Source organism: Diceros bicornis, chromosome 18 (assembly GCF_020826845.1).
Source record: "Diceros bicornis minor isolate mBicDic1 chromosome 18, mDicBic1.mat.cur, whole genome shotgun sequence".
NCBI classification, from domain to species: Eukaryota; Metazoa; Chordata; class Mammalia; order Perissodactyla; family Rhinocerotidae; genus Diceros; species Diceros bicornis.
Window position 1 is genome coordinate 17407709 of NC_080757.1, and position 27957 is coordinate 17435665.

A 27957-nucleotide genomic window follows, 5' to 3' on the forward strand; every position below is an offset into this window, starting at 1 on the left:
ACTCTGAGTATTGTCTTACCTTTTTGCTTTCTTGTTTTTTTCTTTTTCTTTTTTTGGTGAGGATGATTGGCCCTGGGCTAACATCTGTTGCCAATCTTTCTCTTTTTGCTTGAGGAAGATTGTCCCTGAGCTAACATCTGTGCCAATCTTCCTCTACTTTGTATGTGGGACACCACCACAGCATGGCTTGATGAGCAGTGTGTATGTCCACGCTGGGGATCCGAACCCACGAACCCTGGGCTGCCAAAGCGGAACGTGCGAACTTAACCACTGGCCACCAGGCCAGCCACCTTGCTTTCTTTTTAAATTAGGCAGCACTCAGATTAAAAGAGAGAGAGAAAAAGGAAGAAAAAGATCCAATCAGCTCCTTAATGTAGAAGATCAGATAAGATCAAAAGCACTTTACTAATGCATATTTGGTTATCAAGAGTATTCTTAAAACAGGAATAACAGGCTGAGAATTAATAACTGAACTGTCAGCATTCCTTAAAGAAACCATCCCAGTACAAAATGCTGGAAGTACGTTCACTTTGGAGGTGAAAAAGCACCCATCTGTACACATATATATATATATATATGTATTCCAGTTGAATTTCTGGCTCCAAGCAATTAAATTATGCCAGGAAACAATACCAATTCAATTTTCAAAATCATGTGCACTACCATATGCATTCCATATGTCTCCTAACTCCTAAATCTCTTTATCATCGTGACCTCTCTCCCAAGCTCCAAAGCCTATTTCCCAACTGTCCACTGGGTACTTGTAACTAGTACATCAAGTACCACCTCCAATCTTCATTCCTCTCCCACCTAAAGAGAAAACACACACACAAGCTCCTCCAATTAGTTTTCCCCATTTTCATTATCAATCTTACTTACCCAGGCTCAAAACCTCAAAGATGTATCTTTTGTTCTTCTCCTTGAGACTCTGTTCTACCATCTAACTGATGGTCAATCCTATAATTCTTCTTGCACAATTTCACATATATCTCATCCTCTCTTTTCGTTCCCACTGCATCCCTCTAGATAAAAACCCTTATCTTGAAACAAGACCTCACTCCAAATGACTAAAAAAACCTCCCTAGTCTCTCTTCCTCTAGGACTCTTTCCCTGCCAATATTTTGTATAAAGATAACTCCAAAATTATTAGTACCACACTGTCCTAATTGTCAAAGAATTCACACTTTAGCAGGAGACACAAGAAACCATTAACAACATAAGGGGATAAGCATTATACTGATGGTATAAACAAAAAGCTCTAGGAAGGCAAGAGAGTGACAGTTACTACATGTGAGGTTTCAGAGGAGGTTACAGCTGAACTAGAGAGAAGCATTCCAGACGGAGAATAGCCCAATGGGTGGAGGTTCATGTTTTGGAAGAAGGACAAGTAGTTCAGTGGCAGGGGAGAGGTAGAAGAGAAGACTAGAAATGTAGGCTTGAGTCAGACTGCAGTACCTCTAGTGTCATGCTAAGAAGTTTAGACTTGATCCTATTAAAATGTGAAACAAGTAAAGATATAAGAACGCGCTAAGTTTTATTATGTTTGCTACTTTGTTTTTAATATATAATTTTAAAAACAAAGTAACACAAGCACTAATAGAAGCAGACACATCTTCCATAAGTGTGACCAATGGTAACCTTGGTCCATCTACTCTTCAGATTAGTGAACAGACTCTGCAGGAAAATTAGATATGAGGACAGTATTCTGTACCTATTCATTAGGTCAGATTGGATTATTTATGTTATTTAAATCCACTATGTCCTTACTAATATATTTTCTGCATGTGTGAGGAAGATTGGCTCTGAGCTAACATCTGTTGCCAATCCCTCTCTTTTTTTGCTGAGGAAGATTAGCCCTGAGCTAACATCTGTGCCCATCTTCCTCTATTTTGTAGATGGGACGCGGCCACACATGGCTTGAGGAGCAGTGCGTAGGTCTGCACCCCGTATTCGAACCTGTGAACCCTGGGCCACCAAAGCAGAGCATGAACTTAACCACTACACCACCGGTCCGGCCCCTCCTTACTAATATTTTTGTCTTCATGATCTAACAATTTCTGAGAGAGGCATGTTTAAAATTTCCTACTATATTTACAGATTTGTCTATTTTTTAATATCAGATACTGTATTTTTTTCAGTTCTACGCTGTCCATTTGATTCTTTTTTTGTTCTAAATAGATTCCAATTTTTTGGTGTCATATGGATTAATCTATAATGCTCTGTTAATGATACAGAAAATGCTCCTCAAGAATAAGCTTTTCAGTCCATTTTTGAACCAAATCTAACCTTTTATGCTGTTCAAACCAGTTTGGTAATTATTTTCCCCATGCTATTCCCTTCCTGTTAGCAATCTACTTCAAGCCAAATACACCTCAATATTTAGAGCACATTAGTGCTGCTCAGTCTGACCTCCGCTTTACGTGGAGAATGGTTGCTCACATGATCAAAGGAGTTTATATTCACAAAAACACTGAATTAGTTAGATTTTATGCTATCAGGTTGCATTTCATAACTCTCTGCCCATAGTATAAAAGGAGAGGGAAGAAAGTTTGATAAATCTATAGAATATTTTCTTCTTCTTCCAGAGAGAAAAAAAATTCATAATTACCAGTTTGAAAAGACTTAGCCCCAAGTTAGTAGAAAAGACATAAGTATAAAGCCTTACGGCAGCTGTCCTAACTAATCGCAGACTGCATAGACTCACATGAGCAACACATAGGCCTGGCAACTATATTTCCGACCAATTTCCTACACAGTACTCACTCTTATAAGGAAGACAATCTAAAAGTAGGTCATCTGAGGGCCAGCCCCATGGCCTAGCGGTTAAGTACGTGCGCTCCGCTGCTGGCGGCCCAGGTTTGGAGGCCGGGCGCGCACTGACGCACCACTTCTCCGGCCATGCTGAGGCCGCGTCCCACATACAGCAACTAGAAGGATGTGCAGCTATGACAGACAACTATCTACTAGGGCTTTGGGAAAAAAAAGAGGAGGATTGGCAATAGATGTTAGCTCAGAGCCAGTCTTCCTCAGCAAAAAGAGGAGGATTAGCACGGATGTTAGCTCAGGGCTGATATTCCTCACAAAAAAAATAAATAAATAAATAAAAAATAAAAGTAGGTCATCTGAGATAAACACTTATGGCCCAGTCCTCACTGAAAATGACTGACATATAAACAAGACAGGACAAAATAAAGAGGCTAAATAGTAGTTATCACATGCAACCTGTAAGGTGCTTTGTTTCTGCTTAGAATTTGAAAATAAATCAATTCTACCATAGAGTGACCAAAACTGTGTTATTTTAAACAGCAGGTCATGACCCATTAGTGGGTTGTGAGATATATTAGTGGGTTCAGACAAATTTTTTACTTAACAATATCGCAGAGACTAGAAGAAACAATATCAGAATACATTAGAAAGGTAAGTATTTGTTTCAGTGTTATGTACATACATATATGAAATGTACATAAATGACTGAAATGTACATAACTTGTAGGTTACGAGAAAAAAAAAGTTGGAAAAATACTGATCTAGGATCTACCGATAAGAGAAGCTTATTTTCTCAGAATAGGAGCAAAATTAGGAGGAATATTTTTATAAATTTTTGTAAGATTATCTACTCTAAAGATCATCTAAGATTTTAAATAACTGTGTACTCATTCATCAGATCTGAAGAATTCATTTACTCAAAAATTCAAAGAAGACTTACTGTTTACCTTCTATATATCAGGCATGGTTCTACGTGCTGGAAATAGGAAAATGAATAAAACTAAGTCCTGCCCTCATGAAGTTTGAATTCCAAGGAAGACAAGTAGCCACGGCGCCAGGTGCTGGGCCGAGTGCTTTACACACATTCTCACTCGGGGCTCATAATCCTACGAGGTAGACAGTATTTACTTTCATTTTATAAATGTGGGAGTCGAGGCTTAGAGAAATTATTTAACTTGTCCAAGATCTCTCCCTCTCTCACACACACACACAGCCACTCAATGGCAGAGCTGGGATTCAAACCCAAGGCAGCAGGATTCCAAAGCTCTGCTCTTGGCCACTATGCTACAATGCCTTCCAGAATCCTTCTGTCTGCAAGACAATAAAATATAAGTGTTCTGCCCAAGAAAACTCCTGAAAGTTACATGAAATTGTGACCTCTGATCGTGTAATTTCGATTATAGGTGGTCTGGGGTTACTTGACCTTTTTAAAATTTTATAAGTTAAAAGAGGGAAAATCTTAAAAGTTGACCTAAAACTACAATTCAGTTTCATTAAATCTGCTTTAGAATAAACATAACAAACCATCAGATGATTTTTATAATGTCTTTAAAACTGTGAGGAAGAAAAAAAGAAAGAATGATAGACAAAAGGTATACAAATCAGCACCTTGTGGTTAAAAAAAATAGAAAGCCTGCTCCATGAAAAAGTTCAGCTTAGGCTCTCACAATAATGAGGCTTTAGCAGAGGAACATGACTATTCACAGGCCTTATAAGGACAGTCATTCCCCAGATGGATCCTACAGGTTTTAAAGACACGTTGAGAGAAGCAAGGCCCATCTACATAGGCAGTTAGACATGCTGAGTCAACCCTGGCAATGATGGTGAAGGCGGTGGGAGCCAGATCACCCCATATCCCATCCTTTTAATACATTGTCTGATCCTTGAGAACAGGAATTGTTTCAGTTTTGCTCCCATTGTATCCCCAACACCTAATACAGTGTATGGGACATGGCAGGTGCTCAGTAAATATTTGCTCAGTGAATAAATGATATCGCATAAGTTATTTCCTCTCTCAAGCATTGCTTTCCTATAAAACAAAACGGTTGGACTTAGATCAATATATTCACTTTCAGCTCTAAAAGTCTATACTTCTTTGAGCTCGAATTTCTAAATACATCACATAAGTCATTGGTAAAATTACTCCAGGACATCCGGGTCTGAATATACGCCTAGTCACAAGGTTTCACAACATCTTACTCACTGCAGTCTCACATAAGATAAACAATGAATTTGCCCTGTTGAAACTACTGAAACTGCTCAATACTGTTGAGGTAGGAAGAGATATAAGCTAGCTATTATAGAAGTAAAATAATGTCTGACGATTCTGCTAAAACAGGAGAGAAGGTGATACTCATAAAAACAATAACAATGACAGCAGCAAAACTTAGCTTCTTCAGATGTTTGAAGAACAGAAAAATCTGTTACCTGGTTTAACCAAATAATCTTACTGTGAAGGCAGCACACTTATTTTTAAAAGAGTGCTAACACAGATTTACCTTCCTTAATCAATTGTCAAATAGAAATTACTTTCTAACCTTTTACAACTTTTTCCAAGAAGGAAAAATAAATTATTTTTAACCCATTATTTTAAATAATATCTTAAATAATGAAGCAACTTGACTATATAACAAAACCACTAGTTCATGAAGTCAGGTTTTATTAAATATATTTGCTGAAGATTGAAATGGAATTAAACATTATATGTCCCTTATCTATAAAAAAAATGTAAATGGTTTTCAAATCACCTCTAACTGCTATGGGCAGAAAGTTTGGCTTCTAAATATTTCAAATCTCTATATGGATGCTTGTTATATATAAGGAACATTGGTAGAAACTATAGGGGAATCAGAAAACACTACAAAGTATTGAGTCCTCAAACTTATGACCCAAATAGGGTACACATGGCTTGACATAAAAAGTCAAAGAGTAATTCAAAGGTTTAAATGAAGGCATATTAAGAGAAATGTCACAAGACACTTTATGTGACTAACTGCCAATAAAAAGGAAGGAAGACCTAAGGCATTTCACCATGGGCAGATTCTAAGAAGAAAAAAAGTTTATGTTGATATTTCCATGGGTTGACTTGTTCCTTCTGCTTACTCTTAATTGAATAGTCTAAGCCTGTGTATAAAAACAGTTATTATTCAAAGGATTCAAAAAGTTTAAAAAAGAACAATAGCTATTTTTATAACATTTAAAAGAAAAGATAAACAATTCAAGCTTACTTTAACAATTCTTTTAAAATAGCATTCCATGAGAAATTGGAATCCTTGTATATTGCTTGTGGGAATGTAAATGCGCAGCCACTGTGGTAAACAATTAGGCAGTTTCTCAAAAGCTAAACATAGAATTACCATATGACGCAGCATCCACTCCTTTTTGAGTGTATACCCAAAAGACAGGAAAACAAGGACTCAAACAGATACTTGTATACCAACATTCATAGAAGCATTATTCACAGTAGCCAAAAGGTAGAAACAACCCAGTGCTCATCAACAGATGAATGGATAAACAAAATGTAGTATATACATACAATATTTCTCAGCAATAAAAAGGAATGAAGTTCTGATACATGCTACAAAATGAATGAACCCTGAAAACATTATGCTAAGTAAAATAAGCCAGACGCAGAAGGACAAATATTGTATGATTCCACTTATATGAAATATCTAGAAAAGGCAAATTCATAGAAATAGAAAGGAGATTAGAAGTTACCAGCAGCTGGGGGGGAGAAGGGAATGGGGAGTTATTCCTTAATGGTTACAGAGTTACTGTTCGGGGTGACGAAAAAGTTTTGCAAATAGGCAATGGTGATAGAGTTGTACAACATTGTGAACATAATTAATGCCACTTAATTCTACATTTAAAAATGGCTAAATGGCAAACTTTATAATTGACTGATATATATATACACACACACACACACTACTGCAATTCAAAAAAAAAAAAACACAGCATCCCATATCACTCCACAGATTAAAATACAAAAGGAAAATGTGCCTTTATATAAAATGGAGAGAACTGGTGGTCATCAGATTAACTAAGCTGTCTGACTTGGTCACTTACAGCCTGACTTTAGATGCCTTCTGATGTGATATGATCTATATAATGGTCTTGCTAGAAAGTTTGACCTGAATCTTATCATGAAGAAAGCGACAAATCTAGAACATGGGATGTTCTGTGGGATAACTGGTCTGTACTCTTCAAAAGATTCGCCATCAATAAGAAAACAGTGTTGATATGACTGTTCTGGATTGAAGAAACCAAAAAAACACAAAAGCCAAATGCAATGCTTGAACCTTAATTGGATCTGATCTGGAGGAAAAGGAGCCACAAAAGATATTTTTGGGATAATAAAGGAAATCTGAGTTATGGACAGCATGTGGGATGATAGTATTGAATTATTGTTGATTTCTCAGTTACAGTAATAGTATATGGTTATATAAGAGAACATCCCTGTACTTGGGAAATACATCCTGAGGTACTTACAGGTGAAGTGTCATGAAATGTGCAACCTACTTTTGGATGGTTTGACAAAAGAAAATGTGTGTGTGTGTGTGAGAGAGAGAGAGAGAGGTGGAATATTTGGGGTAAGAAAATGGTGAATTTAAATGAAGGATATATAGGTGTTCATGTGGTTTTCTTTCAATTTTACTGTGGGTTTGAAAATTTCAAAATAAAAAAAAAAATTTTAAAAAATTAGAACTCCTCCAAGTTTCCTGTTTTCCACTCAGAGTATACTTTAAAAAGCTAAATGAACAAGGAGAAAAATACAGCAAATTCGGTGCTTTACATACCTTCCACGTCATACCAATGTGCGCCATTTGTGATCCCATCTTTGAAAGTCTCATCTTCATCTCCGGGACAATGAGGTGTACCAGTTTTCATTATAGGGTGATTTGAGGCATAGGCTTTTGCCAAGTATTTAAATACTTCATCATCTGAGGTTTTGCTATAGATTCCAGTGGCTTTATGTTCTGGAGAATCATCAAAAGGATAGCTTGCTACCACCGAGCCACCATGCAGATTTCCAGAAAGCACAAACCTTTGAAAACACAACCAAATCACATATCACTAAAAAAAAGGTATAGAAAACACCATGTATTTAAAAATTCGACATCTTTCATAAATGAACTCAGATATCTCTCTTGAGACCTAGAAGATAACTCTATCACATGTTACAAGCAGACCAAAACAGCAAAAAAAAGAAAATGGAAAGAAAGCATCATCAATTTAACAAATTTCAAACAGTTTTTACAATTCAAGTTAACCTCAAATAACTTGAAAGAATTTTCCCATCATTGAAAAAGTAGCAGAATAAGACGATATAAATTAATGTGTCAGGAGGCGTCTTATTCAGGAAATTCCAAATTCATGTATTATCAGATTGAACAATATGAACTTGCCAATATTCAACCATTTTTTGACTTACAAAAATGACAATTTCATATAGTTCAATCTAATACTTGTATTTCATAATGTGTTAATTTCATAGAAAGTGTGGCTTGTATAAATAAATATTTATTGAATACATGAGTTAGGTTAATAACTTTCATGCTTTTTATATTACTGTCCAAAGACAATTTTTAAGATAGGCAGTCTAATTTAAAAAACAGGATGTGTTTTGCCTCTCTCCAATTTCACAATATACTAAATTCACATTTTCAAGAGAAGCCACAGTTGAGAAGATTCAGGGGGGGAAAAAAACCTGATACAGTGAGCTGCTTTTAGAGAAAAACAATACAGCACATAAAAGACTAGTCTTCCATTGCATCACTGTAAAAGCAGCTCTCTTTCAAGGCCCAAGGTTCCTGATTGGGCCATTAAAAAATAAACTGATATGGAGACAACACTGCTCCTATAAAAGAAACATTTTTATTATTTTATGTTTCTACTTTTAAGTGAACTCATTAACAATTTGGTCAAATTTATAGATACAGAAATACTGAAGAACGCCTTTTATGGTAAAAGCTAAAGGCAAAAACACGCTTAAGTCCTATTTATACATCTTTCCCTCATGTAACAGTTCAAACCATTACTTTGAGTAGAGATTAAACACTTTTCTCTTTGCCCTATAAACTGGATTTTCTTGCTTTTGCCTTTTTGTGGTTGAAATGAAGTGACTTACAGAAATTCTAATGGGGGTTGATATATAACATTTCTTTCTATATGCTTGAAAGAAAATTAAGCCTATGGTATATCTAATTTGAAAGGTTATTTTAAGTATGATCAGTGCCATCCCAGAGGACATCAAACAATGAAAATTACTTGTAACACAGAATCTGTTCATCAAAAGACAGAGTTTAGCCAATAAAGATGGTGATTAAATATTAGAATAGACTATGAAAAGAGACTACTTTAAAACTAATATAATTACAATCAGCACTCTTCCAGACACCAGAGGAGAATGCCATTTGGTGTAGTGGCAACAGCACAGGCTTTGGAGCCAGGCAAGTATGGCTAAGAACATTCGGTCTCCCAGACCTGTCGCTCACTAGTGATATGATCAGAGAAGTTACTGCCTCTAAATTCATTGAACTCCGTTTTTTCTCTCATCTGTAATGGGGATTAATGTCACCTGCTTCCTAGGATTGTTATGAGAACTAAATAAGATAATACATGTGAAAGATCTCCAGCACAACGAGTGACTTAATTTTTTAAGAATGAGGATGGATGGACGTACTTTTCACCCTGTGTGGTCACCAACTTTCCCTTCCGATTAGAGTTACATGTTTGAAAAGTGTTTGGGTATGATCAGGGTAGTCCACAGCCACAGAACAAACTACTTTCTATGTAATGCCAACTGACACAGATGAGCTTTTAAAATCCTCACAAGCTCCTATCATTGAACTAACTGGCCCAGACCATAACTTATAATCATTAAATACTGGTGATATAAAAGAGTTAACCAAAGAGCGACTTTTTGGCTCTATATATAAAGTTTAAAGCTTTTAGTATAACCTCAAGGTGACTTGCACCAAGGCAAAGCTCATTTTCATTTTTGTTCACAGCAGAACTAAGAATGAAGAGGAAAATCCAGTCACAGAATTTACACCCCTGCAAGGGTCATGACGGGGCATTTTAAACAACTAATTTAAGCAATACAAACAGTGCATTTGATATGTCATCTCAGAAAAGCCCTGCCATCACAGCTTCTGACAATAAGATGTATGTTAAAGTCATATTTCTTATGCAAATTTTCAGAGGTCATGACACCATTATCGTTCTTTAGGAGAAAAAAATCTTCCCAGAAATGTGAAATTAAATATCTACAAGGGATCTCAAAAGGAGGAGTAAAGTGAAAGATGGAAGAGAAAAAGAATCTAGAACTGTCTGTCATAATGCCAACAAATTTTCTAGGTCTGCCTTATACACTGAAATCTTGTAGAACAGATGATTTCAAGTCCCACAGAGAAACTTCTTTGTTCATTACTACTTTTATCTTATCTGTTGTTCAGAAATCTTCTTAAATCAAGATGGGAAGATTAACTATTGCTTCACAAGCCTTATGAAGAAGACACAAAAATGGGGATATGCTGGCAAAGCTCACGCTTGAGAAAGGGAAGAGGTGCATGCTCACTTCAGACATTATTCCATCTGGAGTAAGAGCCCTCTTCCTTTATTCCTCTCCTCTCTTTTGGTGAAAATCCTACCCATCTCTCAAGACTTAGTTCAAGCTCTACCTCTTCCACAGAGATGATCCATCTTATTGCAGCCCACATACATTCTGCCAGTAGGAACAACTCCTGTAAAGTTTTACTGAGTACATAAATACACCTCATATATAATATTCTCTTGTTATACACCAATTTTTTGAGGTCCTCATGCTTTTTAATTTTTTAAATTCCACATGGTGTTAATAACACTTAAGGCATGTATTAAGTGTAACAAATAGCCATTCAGCCCTGGCCCACTAATAAAGTGCACAAATGGCATCAGAAACACTTGAGAGACCAAAACGAAGCAGCTCACAGATGAAGGTTCCAGATCTGTGCACGTTCTCCAGCCATAACCATAAGTTCCTTAGCTGAGTCAGAGGTTAAGACTGGAAGAGAACCAGTTTCTGTCCAATAACCAAGGGGAGGACCCTGGGAGTGCCATTTATCATTTCTGGGCTACAGTCTCCCTCCATGGCTGTTAAAAGCACTAAGAATCAGATTGCCTGAGTCTAAGTACCAGTGAAACTTGGTACTATGTAAATGATTTAACCAATCTGACCCTCCATTTCCCCATATGCAAAACAGGGATATTAACGGTGTCTATCTCATCAGGTTGTGGCCACATCGAGTAAGATAATGCAGTCCACGGAAAGAGCTAGGTACAGTGCCTAGAGTAAGAAGATAATAGCAATATCGACAGCTGATCCACAAAATGAGTGAGCTAACCTAGGTTATCCTTAAGGTCTCTTCTATCGCTCTATCCTATGGTCCTGTATGAATAGGAACCTGAATGCCAGAAAGGAGTCTCCTCTCCAGGCAAACAGCTCTCTTTGCATCCGTTGAACAAATCACAGCCTCTAGGCAGCGCTTCCCCGACAATTAGCGGGACCGGAGGCTGAACGGCCTGGGCCCTGTCCCCGTTACGGGGTGTCACCTCTACTCGCACTACCCTCGCCCCTTGCAGGTAGGCCTGCAAGCACTGTCTGAGCGCCTACCGAGTGCCAGGCCCAGCCTCTGCCCCCGGGGGCTCACGTGGATTGGGAGGCGAGGGAGGGCGACACTCACTTGTTCCTGCGGATCCAGTCGATGAGGGCGCGCACCTCGGGCACGTCGTCCAGAGCCGGGGGCTCGCCAGAGCTGAACTGGTCCGGGAAGCTGCGGTTGAGGTCGCGGCCGCGGCTGTTGTCGCGGCCGCTGGCCCCGGGAGGGCCACTGTCGCCGAGGCCGCAGTCGCCCTCGCGGGCGCGCTCGAAGCCATCGGGGTTGAGGCTGGGCAGCACGTACACGTCGGTGGTGTTGAGCAGGCGGACGAGGCGCGGGTCCCCGCGGCGGTAACCGGCCGCCAGCTCGCGGGCCAGGTAGACGAGCACCTGGCGCGACACGGTCTCGTCGCCGTGCATGTTGCCCACCAGCTTCACCTGCGGCCGGCCGGGCAGCAGCGGCCCCGCCGCGTCGGGCCCCGCGTCGCCGTCAGGGGGCGGCGGCCCCAGGCCGGCCGTGAGGCGCAGCACCCACAGCGGCCGGCCCTCCACCGAGCGGCCGATGCTGAAGAGGCGGGCCAGGCCCGGGGGCCCCGCGGCCGCCGCCTCCCGCAGCGCCGAGCCCAGCTCCTCTTCGTGGTAGTAGCGGTCGAAGTGGCCCTGCTCCGCCTCGGTGCCCGAGCTCGTCGTCGTCGTCGTCGCCTCCGCCTTCTTGATGTGCGCCGCCCGGGCCGGGCTCTGCAGCAGCAGCAGCAGCAGCAGCAGGCACAGCAGCAGCGGGAGGCGCCCGGGCAGCCGCGGCGGCCGCGCGTCCCAGCCGCTCGCCATCTTCCAGCAGCGCTGCTAACCCCGGCTCCGCTCCCGCGGCTCCGCGCTCCGGGCGGCGGGGGTCCGCCGGATCCCCTCCGCTCCTAGCAACCCCATCCCGCCCTCCAGCCGCAGCCAATCACGAGCGGGCCTGCTGCGGCGTCACGCCGGGGGCGGGGCCGCCCTTAAAGCAGCCGCTTCCCTCCAGCCGTGCCTTCCTCCGGTCCCGGACGAGTTTGGTCACTCTCTCGCTTCGCTTGGGTTCCTCTGCCTCTCTTTCTCTCCTCCCCGTTTCCTCTTCTGAGTTTGCTCCGCTTCTCCTCTACTCGCTCAGTGTCTTTTTTATGGTTTACTCCTTAAATGCTCACCCTTTTTTCTCTGAGTCCTCTTACTAGCTCCCTTCCCATCTTTGTTGTAGCTTTCCCAGCTGTGCTTTAACGCTTAGAACCGAGAATCAAAAGGTTCGCAAGAATCAAAAGGTTCGAAAGAGTCAAAGGACTCGATACAAAAGGTTCGAAAGGGTCAAAGAACTCGAAACAGATCAAAAGGTTTGAAAGAATCGACCTTGGAAAGAGCCAAAGGACGCCCTACCTCTTTCCACTGGAGTCGTCCTGCCTCGGCTCAAGCCCAGCGCCCTGCAAGCGGTTGAAGAGAATGAGAGCCTCAGAGTGGCAGAAGGCTCACTACCTCACAAGGCGGTCCATTGTAGTTTCTAGTGTCTGTGTTGAAAGATGCTGTCTCCTTTATATTTAGCGGAAATCTGCTATGTAGTAGGCTCCCTTTGTGTTAATGTATATATTTCTTTGGTGTCACCCCAGGTTATCTCACTGCCACTAGTTCCTGTGCTTGTCTCAGCCCTTTATAGGCAAACTTCATTTCATAGTTTACTTGCCCACCTCTCCCACCTCTTCTGAGCGAGTTATTTGTTTAACTGTGGCCTTAGAATGACATTTTAAAAGCAGAGATATGACATTTCTGGAAACACTTGTTTGGTGAGTATAATTCTCTGAACCCATCAATGTTCTGTCAAAGCTGGCAAATACAATGTTTTGTCGTCTAGAGAAGAGGCCTTTAAACTGGTCTTTAAGCTTTAGTTGCTTTAGCTTCAAGAAACATGAAACCTCACAATCCTTTTATTAAATGTGAAATTCTACCAATCTAACAACGTAATTGCAATAACTGTTGTATTTCCTTCTTTCAGAGGCAAGCATCTCAGGGCCCCTTCCTTGAACTATGATTTAACCCTGATGTAACTAGTCAAGAGTTAATTCAATCATTTATCAAATATTTATTGAGCAGTTACTGTATGCCAGATCTAGGTGCTGGTAAGCAATTCATTCTGCTCAGTTAGGGCTGGGGTACAATTTGTGATAAGTGTTATGAGAGAGATGGGGGCCCAGGTGAGGGACACTTCATTCAGCCTGAGGAAGAGGAAGGGAGGAGAGAAACTGGGGGCGGGGGGGAATTCTGGGCAGGAGAAGCAAGCATAGAAGGCTGCAAGGCTTGAGAACAAATACTGCCTGTTCTGGGAACTGCACGCAGATCAGGATTACTGATGTAAAGAAGGTCACAGGTGTGGAGGTGACCTGACAGGACACAAACTAGAGAAGCAGGACCAGAACCCAAAGAGCCTCACAATCAGGCTCCGGGGAGCACTTGATCCAGAAGACCGTGGGGAGCCGCTGATGGATTTTAAGCTCATTTAGAAAAATCCCTCTGACAGTAACATGGAGACTGGAGTGGAAGGCCTAAGGCTCTAGACCAAGAAACCTGTAAGGAAGATATAATCCAAGAAGACATGATGAGGCTCTGAACCCTCGAGGCCAGTACCAATGGAGGTGGAGAGAAGGAAATGGATTTGAAAGACCTTTAGAAGGGAAAGTGGACAGGATCTGGTGACAGAGAGAGAGGATTGTAGGCTGACTCCAAGTTACAACCTAAGCAACCTGCAGGTGTTCGCTGAGGTGTAGGACAGGAAAAAGCACAGGCTTAGGTAAAGATGATGATTTTAGCACAGTCACTCTGGTCCTGTGCATGCCTCTTCTCTTGCATGCCCCATTTGATTTAGTCTGCCTCAGACACAGCAGCTGCAACTCATCAGAAACAAAGCCCCAACTCTGTACAGAGACCACTCCCCCCTGGGAGTGCTTAATCATTACACTATGCACTTTTACAATAATCCAAATCAAAGAAGCCCCAGGGGACATGTTAACCTCTAATCAAATATTTCCTTTTCTACCATTTTCACTCTCCTTTGAAACCTCTTCCTGCCACCTCACTCCTGCAGCCTCGCCTAGTGAGGCAGGCTTGCAATGTAAATAAACAAGCAGGAAGGCAGTTCAATTATGTGATGTAATTTGAGCTAGCGCCCTTCCAGGAAGCCCCAGGCCTCCCGCGGTGCATTTGCAGCCTCTTTCAGTTCTGGATCCTCCATCCTTAGCAGGTACACAGTGCCAATGGTTAGAAGTGAAACCCAAAGCTCCCGTCCTGGTCACTGCTCACTGGAAGGGAAACCTCTAGCTAACTACCTCCAGCTGTCCCAGAGAAGTCTTGAATTTTGTGTCAGGTGTCCCTTTCCTCCTCTCCTCAAGGAAAGTCTTGGCCTCACCATGGAGGGAACTTGGGAAAAGCTTGAAGGTAAAAAGCCTTCCTGTTCACAGAAGCAGAGTGGTAATGACCTGGATTTTTAAAAACAGGGCAAAGCTGTTGGATGGCCTGCCTGACTTCAGTAACCACTTTCTTTAAAAGACTCGCAGATAGTTGAAGCACAACATAGATCATGAACTTGTAAATGTCACATTGTCTGGCACAAACACCCACAGACTTTCACATTCAGTTTGACAAACGTTTATGAAGCATTCACTCTAGTGAAAAGTCTGCCTTGCTGGGTGCAGGAGGACTGGAAAATGAATGAAGGATTCTCCTCTCCCAGGAGGCCAAAGTCTAGAGACAGAACATAGACAGGACAGGATGTGTCCACAGAGCCAGAGCTATGTAACAGGCACTGTGCTAAACCTTTTATGTTGGTTGATGTATTTAATCCTCACAACAATCCTGAGGTAGGTAGTATTATCATTCCCATTTTGAAGACAAGGAGACTGAGGCACAGGGTCTCACAGCTGGCAAGCCACGGATCCAGGATCAAACCTAGGGAGTCTGGCTTCAGAGTGTGTGTGTTTAATCTCTATAATAAAATTGCTTCTATGTAGTGAACTAAAACAAAAACAAAAACAAAAACCTGCTATTGGAACACAGAGGAAAAAAGCAACTAATTGTGATGAGTCAGAGAAAACTTCACTAATACTGTTAGATCATGAGCTTTGGCATCAGAACTGATCTTAAATCCTAGAGCAACCATTGGGGAAGTCATTTCATTTTTCTGAGAATTAAATGAGATAAGAATGTATAATATTTAATTTAATACTTGGCATATAACAAGCTTTCAGAAATAATCATTATTTTAATTGTTTTTAATAATAAGAAGTGACAAACAGGAAAAAAAATGTAGAAAAGAGCTCTCCAGGCAGAGGGACCAGCAGGGATAGCTGGACGGACGCATGTAGAGAATGGTGGCTGGAATATAAGATGTCCTGGGAGGAGCAGTCGGAGCCATAGCTATGAAGGCAGAATGGTGCCAGATGATGAAAGGCCTTCAATACCATGCTAAGGGGGTTTTGCTTTATTCCACCTCAAGTGGAAAACTGACAGAGCTGCTTATGAGAGGAGCAGTGTAGATTACATCTGTGTTTCAGCAAGAGAATTCCAGGGGCTGTGTGGGGTAGACCAGTTACCATCCAGACAAGGGCCGATCTGGCAAGATTAGCAAGGACAGAAAGGAGAAGATAAATTAGAAAGATGTTTGGATTATTGGACTGACAAGATTTAGCAACTGCTTGGGTAAAAGGAGAGAAGAAGAAGTAAAAGATAACTTCACAAGCTAGTGAGGGTGACCAGGTATCCAAGACAAGGAAGGCAGGAGAAAATTCTTTGAGATGAGGGCTAAATTGACTTGACCGTTGGATTTAGCAATGCAGAGGTTACTGATGACCTTTATAAGAACAGTTGTGGTGGAATGGTGCAGGAAAACCTGAACCGAGTGGGTTCGAGAGAGACTAGAAGATGATGAAGTGGAGTTGGTGAAATAGTTTTTTTGAGGAGTCCTGCTATAAAGGGGAGTAGAAAAATGGGACAAAGCTGGAGTGGGGTATAAGGTCAAGAGAGTTTTTTTGTTTCTTAAGATGGGAGAAATCATAGGTTGTTTGTATACTGATGGGAATGATCTAGTAAAGAAGGAAAATTTGATGATGCATTAGAGAGGTGGGAGCATTGCTGGAGCCATGCCTTTGAGTATGAGTCGTCGAGAAGGGATGGGATCTAATACACCAGTGGAAGGATTGGCCTTAGGTAGGAGCACAGACACTTCATCTGTAGTCACAATTGGAAAGAGAATATATGGGCATAGATACAATTAAGTGAGTAGGTGAGGTGTTGGGAGCTGGTGGATGTTCTCTGCTGATTGCTTCTATTTTCTTAATGAAATGGAAAGTAAGGCCATCAGCTGAGAGTAAGGATGTTGTAGTAGGTGTTGGAGGTTTGAGGAAAGAGAGAAAGGTGTGAAATGATCATCTCAAAGAGTTGGAGAGAGAAATGAAGAGTAAGAATAAGTTGCAGCCATTGACACTTAATAGGGACTAGCTGTTTTTTTAATATGTCATCTAGACCTGAAAGCTAATGGGACATGGAACAGAGGATTTGTTTGTTTGCTTGTTTAATGAGGAGGCTGTCTGGGAGTGTCAAAAGTGTGGTTCGAGTCCAAAGAATTGGGTTCTAAAAGCCAGCCTGAGGGGATGGGAGGTCCCTGAGGAGATGAACATAGACAAGGGAGAGGAAAGATTGGATTACAGTTAAAACTTCCATTTCAATTTTCCTCCATGCCCGTGTCTCCCTAGTGTTAACTCACCCAGACAAGTGGCCATTTGCTCTGGATCACCTCTGTAAGAGGAGGTCAGATCCTAGCAACTTGCAGCCTAAGAAACACTAGGAAGAGATTAAGTCATTTCAGAACCCAAAAGCAACCATCTGAAAGCAAGTTTGGGATTTGAAAGATAAATATCGTGTCAATCACAGTCTGCATAATAATACGACCTTACAGTTACACGTGCTTTCGTGTATGTTATCTTATTCAATGCTCATAACAACTCTGAGGAGTAGCAGGGCAGCGTAGAAAGGTTCTAATTTTAAGCTGCCACCAACCAACCAGCTCAGGCAAGTCACACAGCTAGACACACAGCAGAGCTGAGAACTCCAGCCCTATCTGCAAAATCTATCCAGAGCTCTTGCCGTCACAGCCCAGGGTTCATTGCACTTAAGTGAGTCTGAGTTATATGTACATTGTGTGCACATCTAATTTACAATGAGCAAGAGTGAGAGAAAGAAATAAGCAACCAAGCCTAAAACGAATATGTATATTGGTGACAACTGTGGAAAGAACGTGGGAATAATTTTAAGGGTTTACTGATCATTAACCAAAAAGTAAAATGCATTGTTCAGGTGACAAGACACATGGTTAGTGCCTGTGAAGGAAGAAATTGAAGAATTAACTGAGGGCCAAAGAGGTACATTAACTTAAAGAAGAATTAGAGGAACTGACAAAAAGTTGTCTCTAGGAGGCAAGGATGATGAAAACATGAAACAGCATCCAATTAGAATTTTCATAAATTTGCTGATGTGTTCCAAGCAGCAAAAACCAAGCATGATTTAATTTCTGAAGAGGAATTTTTTAATGGAATGAAACCTCGAAATGGGCTCATTCAGGGAATTTTCCAGAGAAACTTTGACCACATCAATTTTGCAGGTGCTGTTGGTTCCCAGCTCAGAGCCTCTTTACCAGGCCAGCATACCCATCCCCTAGCTGCTGCTTATGCTTGCACCCTTTTCCAGAAGACTGGCCTTAGCTGACAAGAGCTCCTTTGCCCAGAAGTTCCTGCCCAGTTACATACGCTGCCTGTACCCCGCCCCCCTACCAAGGTCATCCTACTGCCTCACAGATGCAGGAGCCCTTACCTCTGGATGGGACAAACTTTGGAGCAATTTATGCTGCAGAGCTTTCTGTGGAATCAGGCTGAGGTAAGAATTCTTTCATCTTCACTTAGCTTCTTCCCCTATCTTGCTGCCCTTAATCCCTTATAGGTTTTTCCTAAGGGCACTCTGTCAATAAATCATTCATACAAGCATTCCTGTCTCCCACTGTGCTTCTAGAAAACCTGCCTTAAGACAGCCAGGCAGGATGTAACTCCATAGTACTCCCCTCTATGGGTTAGATGGAATACTTTTTGCTTTATGTTTTTGTTGTTTGTTTGTTTGTTGTTTTTACAGATTTTGCTCTACTTCCTTGGAGTCTGCATCTTTCCAGGCCAAAGAGAAATGAAAAATGTTTACTGAAATCTCTTTCAAAATTTGCCATTGGTTAGGTAGGCCTATTCTCTTTTAAATTTTGGGTAGGCCTGTTTCTAGGGTATAGATATACTGCTGCCCAATCATGAGGCCATGACAGTGATTTTGATCTGTATTTCCAAAAGACTCACTATTAGCCAGCCCCAAATGGACAGCAGTTCTATTCTCACAAGGGAGGGAGGGAGGGAAACAGGTATCAAATTCTTTTGGTTGTACATATCAGAAAACCTGACTCATTCTAGCTTGAATAATAAATGGGATTTATTGGCTCTGAGAAGTCCAAAGGAGAAGTCTGGATTTAGGCATAGCGTTATCCTGTGGCTAAATGGTCACCAAGCGCCTGGTTTCTTTTTGTCCCTTGGCCCTGCCTTCTACAATGTTCACTTTATTCTAAGTTTGACTCCCAAGAGGGCTATGGTCCCAAGATGGCTGCCAGAAGCTCCCATAGCCACATCCTTTCTCATTCAGACTCAGCAAGAAACAGAGGATGCCCTTGTCCTATCAATATTGCTGAGTTTCACTCAGATTGGATCAGCTTAGGTCACGTGCCTACTCTTGAACCAATCACTACGGCCAGGGAGATGGAGTATATTGATTGGCTTAGCTTAGGATATGAACTCCATTGCTGGGGCCAGGGATGGAGTCTGCTTCCCATGAATTACATGGATCCCCAAATGGAAATCAGGGCTTATGGCAAAGGGGAAGTGGGCAATGGAAGCTGGGAAGACAATGAATCAATACCAACCTGCTTCACCGTACAAGAGAAAGCAGCAGAATGTTTTATTCACTCAACATTTATGAGGTCTATCTGTGTGTCCTGTCCTGGGCAGTGTGTAACTGTGTATGAGACAGAAGGAAGAAAAGAGGAAGGAGGAGGAAGAAGTGCTGCAATGCAGTGAAATAAGTAACAGTATGTACAGAGTGCTGATAACTAATACCGCGTGGGGCTTAAGAGTTTACAACGTGCTTTTCATACAGTTTGTCTCACTAATCCTCACAATTTGAAAAGGAACATTTATCTTTTTTTTGGCTGTCCAGCCTCTGAACCCCTTCCTTCATGTGGGGACCCCTCCACTTTAGGAGTCTTGGTGGAAGGCAAGGCCTTCTCCCACTGTACAGGCTGAAAGTGCCAGGTGATTGCTCTCATATGGGCACACAGCCTAGGTTTAGCCAAGTCGATAAACCTGTGACCGACTCAGGATCGGGAGCTAGTGACACAAAGAAGCAGAGATTGCGGATCATTCTTTTTTTTTTTTTTTTTTTTTGGTGAGGAGGATCAGCCCTGAGCTAACATGCATTGTCAGTCTTTCTCTTTTTGCTGAGGAAGATTAGCCCTGAGCTAACACCTGTGCCCATCTTCTTCTACTTTGTATATGGGACGCCACCACAGCATGGCTTGAAGAGTGGTGTGCAGGTCCACACCTGGGATCCGAACCTGCAAACCCTGGGCCGCCGAAGTGGAGCGTGTGAACTCAACCACTACATCACCGGGCAGGCCCCTGTGGATCATTCTTTTGGGCTGTGGTGATGTGAGCATGACAGCAACGTATAGTTTCCGAGGTGACAGAGCAAACAGGACAGCCAGCTTCCGGTGCCAGTGGTCGTGGCAGGACAAGCTGTAGCAGTTGGGACTTAGTGACAGTAGCGGCAATTTCCTAAGTTCTGCTGCTTGCTTTGGGGCATTTCTCCTATCTGTGTATAACCTCTCATTTTTCCAACCCTCCTAGCAATTCTGTGAGCCAACCAATATCCTTTCAATAATTTCCTCTTTAATCAGAATCAGTTTCGGAGGCTGCAACTTATTGAAATACAACTCTTTGAGGTCAGTATTATCATCCTCATTTTTCAGGTGAGTATAGAGGCTTGAGAGATTAAGTAACTAGTGCCTAGGACCACACTATCTGCCAACTTCAAACCCCACACTTTTTTCAGTATATGCCTCATTCATAGGTAAAGGAGAAACTGAGACAGTCTCCTTCATTCCCAAAACAGTCCCTTCCTCTCCCCATATGTTTAGTGCCAAAAATGTACCTTTAGAGAGGAGTTCCTCTGAGTCTGAAAGGCTTTTCCCTCAATAAAAAGGCAAATAGTCCAGGGCTAGCCCAGTGGCCTAGTGGTTGGTTTCACGTGCTCTGCTTCGGCGGCCCAGGTTCGTTGGTTCAGTCCCCGGGCTCGGACCTACGCCACTCGTCAGCCCTGCTGTGGCAGTGACCCACATACAAAATAGAGGAAGCTTGGCACAGATGTTAGCTCAGGGTGAATCTTCCTCAGCAAAAAAAAAGGCAACTACTCCAGATATCTTGAGATCTTATCAGCTGACCCCAGGGATGGGGTGGGAAATGTGGGGATTCTTTACTTAGAGAGGACTTGTTTAACAGCTTCTTGAAAGCAAGGGCCCATGAGAGTGGGATATAGGTGGGGGCGGGGGGATAGGAGAGGGGGAGAAATACTAAAAGAGGAATAGGATTGTCATGTGACTGGGGCAAAAAACAGAACCTGCCTCCACATTTCTAAGGAGGATCTTTGGCCTGGCTGCTTAGCCACCAGGGTAAAGAGTGGAGATGTCAGAAGGGAAGCCCCAAGGAAGACTAGAGTGCTTGATACTGATTCTCAACCCTGGTTACCCTTTAGAGTTACCTAGAGAACTTTTACAAAATACAAGTGTAGAGGGGAGTGAGGAGTGGCTGCTTGGTGGGTACAGGGTTTCCTTTTTTTTTTTTAATTTTTTTTTTATTGATGTTTTAATAGGTTTTAACATTGTGAAATTTTGGGTTGTACATTTTTGTTTGTCCATCACCATATACAGGACTCCCTTCACCCCTTGTGCCCACCCCCCACCCCCATTGCCCCTGGTAACCACAATACACTTTTCTCTGTCCATGTGTTGGTTTATATTCCACATATGAGTGAGATCATACAGTGTTTGTCTTTCTCCTTCTGGCTTACTTCACATAGTACCCTCCAGGCCCATCCATGTTGTTGCAAATGGGACGATTTTGTCTTTTTTTATGGCTGAGTAGTATTCCATTGTATATATATACCACATTTTCTTAATCCAATCGTCAGTCGAGGGACACTTAGGTTGCTTCCACGTCTTGGCTATGGTGAATAATGCTGCAATGAACATAGGGGTGCATAAGCCTCTTTGGATTGTTGATTTCAGGTGCGTTGGATAGATTCCCAGTAGTGGGATGGCTGGATCATAGGGCATCTCTATTTTTAATTCTTTGAGGAATCTCCATACCGTTTTCCATAGAGGCTGCACCAGTTTGCATTCCCACCAGCTGTGTATGAGGGTTCCTGTTTCTCCACAGCCTCTCCAACATTTGTTGTTTTTTGTCTTGGTGATTATAGCCATTCTAACGGGCGTGAGGTGATATCTTAGTGTTGTTTTGATTTGCATTTCCCTGATGATTAGTGATGTTGAACATCTTTTCATGTGCCTATTGGCTATCTGTATATCTTCTTTGGAGAAGTGTCTGTTCATTTCCTCTGCACAGGGTTTCCTTTTGAGGTGATGAAAATATTGTGAAACTAGATAAAGCTGATGGTTGCACAACATTGAGAATGTACTAAATGCTGTTGAATTACACACTTTAAAATGGTTAAGTTTATGTTATGTGAATATTACCTCAATTAAATTGTAAAACAATAAAAGCGCCCTGCATTCCCTGAGAAGGGAGAGAGTAATAACGAGTATGCACGAGGGTGGGGGAGTTTCTGAAAGAAAAGGAAGATTGGAGGAAGCTCCTTAGAAGTGAGACTTTCAGAGAGAGAGAGTGTGCTCTGTAATGGGCTCTGTAAGTTCCTTCTAGATGCTTTCAAGAAAACTTCAGTGAAGACTTAGCATCCTTTACTTTTCAAGGCTTTTACGGAAGTTGGATTTGGATTTCTTTTGGATGTGACTCTGTGCTGAGACAGAGCTAAATATAGCTTGGTTTTACTTGGGTTATACATTTACCTATTTACTGGTTTGCCCTAGGCTGGCCCTAGATTCTAGCAACAAATTCAAGTAGGACCATGTGCTCTCTTGCCCAGATGTTGTAAGGTATGCCCCAGATCCGAAGACATCCTCCAACAAAAACAGCAAGAAACTGAGACTTTGCACTCTTGCATAAAGGCATCAAGTACAGCTCACACCCCCTAACCAGAAAAATATTCAGTCACCAGGGATGCTCTGGCAGCCAGCAATTGCAGCCTCTAATTTTGATGAAAACACTTGCCAAGACTGAATTGGCACCAAGAAAGCACATTCACACCCAGCCAGCTGGACTCCATCTCAACAGTACAGGATGAAGCTCCAGAAGGTGAAGAGATTGATGCTATTTATGGGAACAATCTGCAGTCATCTCTCTTTTATAGGTCTGGGTGAAAATGGTGCAAGGGAATTATAGCAGCTACAAGGAGAAAGCAGCTACTGAAATGCTGCAAGCCCACACAAGAGCCAAAGCTCCCTAGGAGACCCCAAGTGCCAGGGACACAGAACAAGGCAGTGGGTTTGCAAAATGACCCTTGTAAGAAGGAATTACTAGCTCATATGCTCGGTAGAGAAGGGAAACACTTTTTCCAGCACCCAAAGAAAGGAAAGAACAGACAATGAAGCCAGATGAAACAGGGTGAACTGATGCAAGCAAAGATAAAACAGAACAGGTGGAAATTATAACAAATCTCTAGGGGCACCAGAGAAGATGTTCCCGTCACGTTCTCTAATGCTGCTTCGCAGTGCCACTCTGCCCGCCATTCTCACCTTTGCCCCCTTCCCAGCACTTCATTCTGCTCTGCAGGTCTTCTATCCGTTTATTAGTTCGTCCAATAGACCTTGACTAAGCACGGTCTCTGTGCTAGAGGCTGGACGTACATAAGTGAAGACTCTGGACATACAGAAATGAAGAAAAACACAGTTAAGGCCAGATTAAGAAGACCCTCAGAGGCCTTAAGCACTAAAGAGATTATGGTGTCTTCTCCCCCCAGAAAAATTCAAAATAAAATTTTATTTTTCGAAATGACACAAACCTTACATGTATGCTAAAATTAAAATAGCTTCTTTCTATTTATTTTTTTATTTTATTTTTATTTTTATTTTTTTTGTGAGGAAGATCAGCCCTGAGCTAACATCCGTGCTAATCCTCCTCTTTTTTTGCTGAGGAAGACCGGCTCTGAGCTAACATCCATTGCCAATCCTCCTCCCTTTTTTTTTTCCCCCAAAGCCCCCCAGTAGATAGTTGTACATCATAGCTGCACATCCTTCTAGTTGCTGTATGTGGGACTCGGCCTCAGCATGGCCGGAAAAGCGGTGCGTCGGTGCACGCCCAGATCCGAACCTGGGCCGCCAGTAGAGGAGCGCGCGCACTTAACCGCTAAGCCATGGGGCCGGCCCAAAATAGCTTCGTTCTAGATTTGAGGATTACAAAATTCAGATTACATTAATTAAAGATGGATGTTTCTCTCGCTGTCATTTTGGTGTTCCTGCTTTGCTGGTGTCTTAAGGGTGACCCAGCTATGGACACTTTCCCTGATCTTAAAAAGCTCGTGGGAGGATGAGTCTTACTTTTCTGCCTACTATGACTGCTCTTCTCTTTCTCAATTTCTGTTAGCCACCATGGTTGTTAATGAGTGGGAGGAGGATGCGGGTGGACAGGGGAGGAATTGGTATTCTGGACAGGGGGCCAGCTTGCTTGCTAACAAAATCCCACAAAATCATTGGTTTCTTATATGAGGATGTTGAATGAACTTTTGGTAGTTGTGCTTCAAGATGTGGAAAAGGTTTTGAGAAGAACACCAAGATATCAGAGGGACAGAATGGCTTCCATCTTAGAATGAACTAAAACTATCTAGAAATAGAGCAATTAGGAGATTATATGACCAAAATCATAAGGATATGGCTTCAGCAAATGTGGCCTTGTCCAGTATATCCTTGAACACTAGAATTAGAGGTCACTTCTTGAAACTGAACTTGGGTTCCAGTGGAGTCCAGAGGCTAAAGCCTGGAGATAATGTTAAACCCAGCAGGACTTGGTGGATGGCAGGTCCAGAGAAAAGCAGTATAGGGAAGGGTCAAGGCCAGGGAGAAAGAGCGAGTTCTCTAGATGGCTTCTAATAGCAAAATAATTAGGCTTGGATCTTGGGAGTTGTAGAAAAAGAAAGTTTCCAAAGTTAAAAGCTGAACAGTGGAAGAAGAAATACAAGCCAATGATTTACTGACTAGCGTGTTCTAAAGGCAAGATTAAGTAGCCGAAGGAGAATATGGGGGGCCTGCCTGGTGGCACAAGCGGTTAAGTGTGTGCGCTCTGCTGCGGCGGCCTGGGGTCCGCCGGTTCGGATCCCGGGCGCGCACCGACGCACTGCTTGGCAGGCCATGCTGTGGCGGCGTCCCATATAAAGTGGAGGAAGATGGGCACGGATGTTAGCCCAGGGCCAGTCTTCCTCAGCAAAAAAAAAAGAGGAGGATTGGCAGATGTTAGCACAGGGCTGATTTCCTCACACACACAAAAAAAAAACAAAGAAGAATATGGGAAGGGAGAATGTCAACATGTTAGCAAGGTAACGCAGGCCTGCTAGAAGGCCTAGAAAGGATTTTGGCACCAGGCCCAACAGAATGTGGTACTCCTCTCCCAGTTCTTAAGTTAGCCTGAGAGGTCATATAGGCCAAAACCTAAATAGAATTGGTTCATGGATGGTTAGATAAACTCACATATCCCTGACTCAGGGTTGTCAGTGAATTGAAGAACAAGGGTTCCAAGACTTTTGGATTTCACGGAAATATAACCTTTTCTTAATAATTAGGGTGAGTGTATAGACATGTATTCTTTTACCTGCCTCAAAGAGTACTCTACTTCTTTGGAAACTGCCCCTTCCCCATTGCAAACATAGTTATGGTGGGGTTGCCCAATCATAGTTTCTCCATTCTCCAGTTACAGGGTGGGCCCACAACCCAGGTTGGTCTCCACCATAAGTATGGTGATTGGTTCAGGGATGGCATGCGTCCCAAGCCAGAATCATCAGAGTTTCTACCTGGAACTGATGGGAAGGTGCTTTCTTCTCTGTTCAGTTGGAAGACTGTGTGGATGAAAGCCTAGACCTGCCTGAAGACAAAGTTCTAGTTTAGTGGGGACAACTGAATTTCGAGAACGAAGCCAACGTGCAGAGAGAAGAGGATATAAAGAAGTGGTCTGAAGGTGATTTCAGTCACTCCTGAAGGCAGCTCCACCTCTGCCCTGAAGGCAGCTCCACCTCTGCCCTCCATGGGTTAGGTTGTAGGAGGCAATAAATTCTGCTTTCCACTTAAACTAGTTTAAGTTGTGCTTCTTTAACTTTTTTTTTTTTTTTTTTTTTTGTGAGGAGATCAGCCCTGAGCTAACATCCGCCAATCCTCCCCTTTTTCTGCTGAGGAAGACGGCCCTGGGCTAACATCTGTGCCCATCTTCCTCCACTTTATATGGGACGCCGCCACAGCATGGCTCACCAAGCAGTGCGTCGGTGCGCGCCCGGGATCCGAACCAGCGAACCCCGGGCCGCCGCAGCGGAGCGCGCGCACTTAACCGCTTGCGCCACCGGGCCGGCCCCTGATTCTTTAACTTTTATCCAAAGAGTTCTATCCTAGCAAAAAGCCAGTCTGGCAATATTCCTTGAAATTAATTGCCTGGGGGAATTTATAAAAAGTTGCACAAGTATCATCACATACCAACTAGAATGGTTAAAATTTTAAAAACTGATAATACCAAATGGCGAAAATGTGGAAAAACTGGGTCTCTCACACGTTGCTGGGGAGTGGAGGGTAAATAAAACGCTTTGGAAAAGGTCGGCGTTTTCGAACAAAGTTACACATACACCTCTCCTGTGACAGTAATTCCCTTTCTGGGCATTTACCCAAAAGAAATGAAAATACATGTCTACAAAAAGACATATGAGATTGTTCATAGCAGCTTTATTCATGATAGCCCAAAATTGGAAGCAACCCAAATGAGAATGGATAAACAAATTGTATATGTTCATACAATGGCATAACGCTTAGCAATAAAGAGGAATGAATTACAACAACGTGGCTGAATCGCAAAAACATTATACTGAACAAAAGCCAAACACAAAAGAGTACATACTGTATAATTCCATTTTTTGTGTGTGTGTGTGAGGAAGATCAGCCTTGAGCTAACATCTATTGCCAATCCTCCTCTTTTTGCTGAGGAAGATTTGCCCTGGGCTAACATCCGTGCCCATCTTCCTCCACTTTATACGAGACGCCACCACAGCATGGCCTGACAAGCAGTGCGTCGGTGCGCGCCCGGGATCCGAACCTGGGCTGCCAGCAGCAGAGCACATGCACTTAACCACTACACCATGGGGCTGGCCCCCTGTATAATTCCATTTATCTTAAGTTCTAGAACAGGCAAAACCAACCGATGGTGATAAAAATCAGAACAGTGGTTGTTTGGGAGGAGAGATTGACTGAAAGGAGGCACAAGGGAATTTTCTGAAGTAACAGAAATGTTCTGTATTTTGATTAGAGGGGCAGTTTCATTGATTAATATATTTGTCAAAACTCATCAAACAGTTCACTTAAAATCTGTACATTTTATTGCATGTAAATTATACCTCAATTTTTTTTTTTAAGATTTTATTTATTCATTTTTTTCCCCCCAAAGCCCCAGTAGATAGTTGTATGTCATAGGTTCACATCCTTCTAGTTGCTGTACGTGGGACTTGGCCTCGGGTTGGACGGAGAAGTGGTGCCTTGGGGCGTGCCCGGGATCCGAACCCGGGCCGCCAGCATCAGAGCGCGCGCACTTAACCGCCAAGCCACGGAGCCGGCCCTATACCTCAATTTTTAAAAAGGATATTTGTACACACTTGTTCGTAGCAGCATTATTCACAATAGCCAAAAGGTGGAAGTACAAGTGTCTGTCGACAGAAGGATGGACAGACAAAAGATGGTATATACATACAATGGAAGATTATCCAGCCCTAAAAGGGAAGGAATTTCTGACACATGCTACAACATGGTGTCTTGACATAAGTATAGCCATATTTGGCCATTCCATGGACCTACAGCCACCAGCACACAAAGAAGTATAAAGTGGCTCTCTATGTGGTGGGAACTGGCCCTTCTCCCAGGGACTGGCCTTTCTGCCACAGAAATAGTTGCAATTTGTAAGATTACAAGACTCTTTGGACATCGTAGCTCGGGATGGACTGGCCATCTATACGGGGCTGGGACAATGGCCAAGGGGCTCAACGCACGTACACAGTACCAGGCTGGGACAATAGCCAGGGAGCTCAATGCACGTACACAACTG

At 42.5% G+C, this 27957-nt stretch overlaps 1 protein-coding gene across 1 annotated transcript in view; it reads right to left on the bottom strand.

Annotated features, from left to right (window-relative positions):
* Positions 1-12250, bottom strand: part of CPD (carboxypeptidase D) — a 65798-nt gene extending 53548 nt beyond the window's left edge. Inside the window, exons 1-2 of the mRNA XM_058560166.1 lie at positions 11493-12250; positions 7566-7813 (exon numbers count right to left, since the gene is read on the bottom strand). Of these exons, the coding sequence (XP_058416149.1) occupies positions 7566-7813; positions 11493-12235 (991 nt within the window). The 5' untranslated portion in view covers positions 12236-12250. The remainder of the gene's footprint in view (positions 1-7565; positions 7814-11492) is intronic.
* Between the last annotated feature and the right edge of the window lie 15707 nt (positions 12251-27957).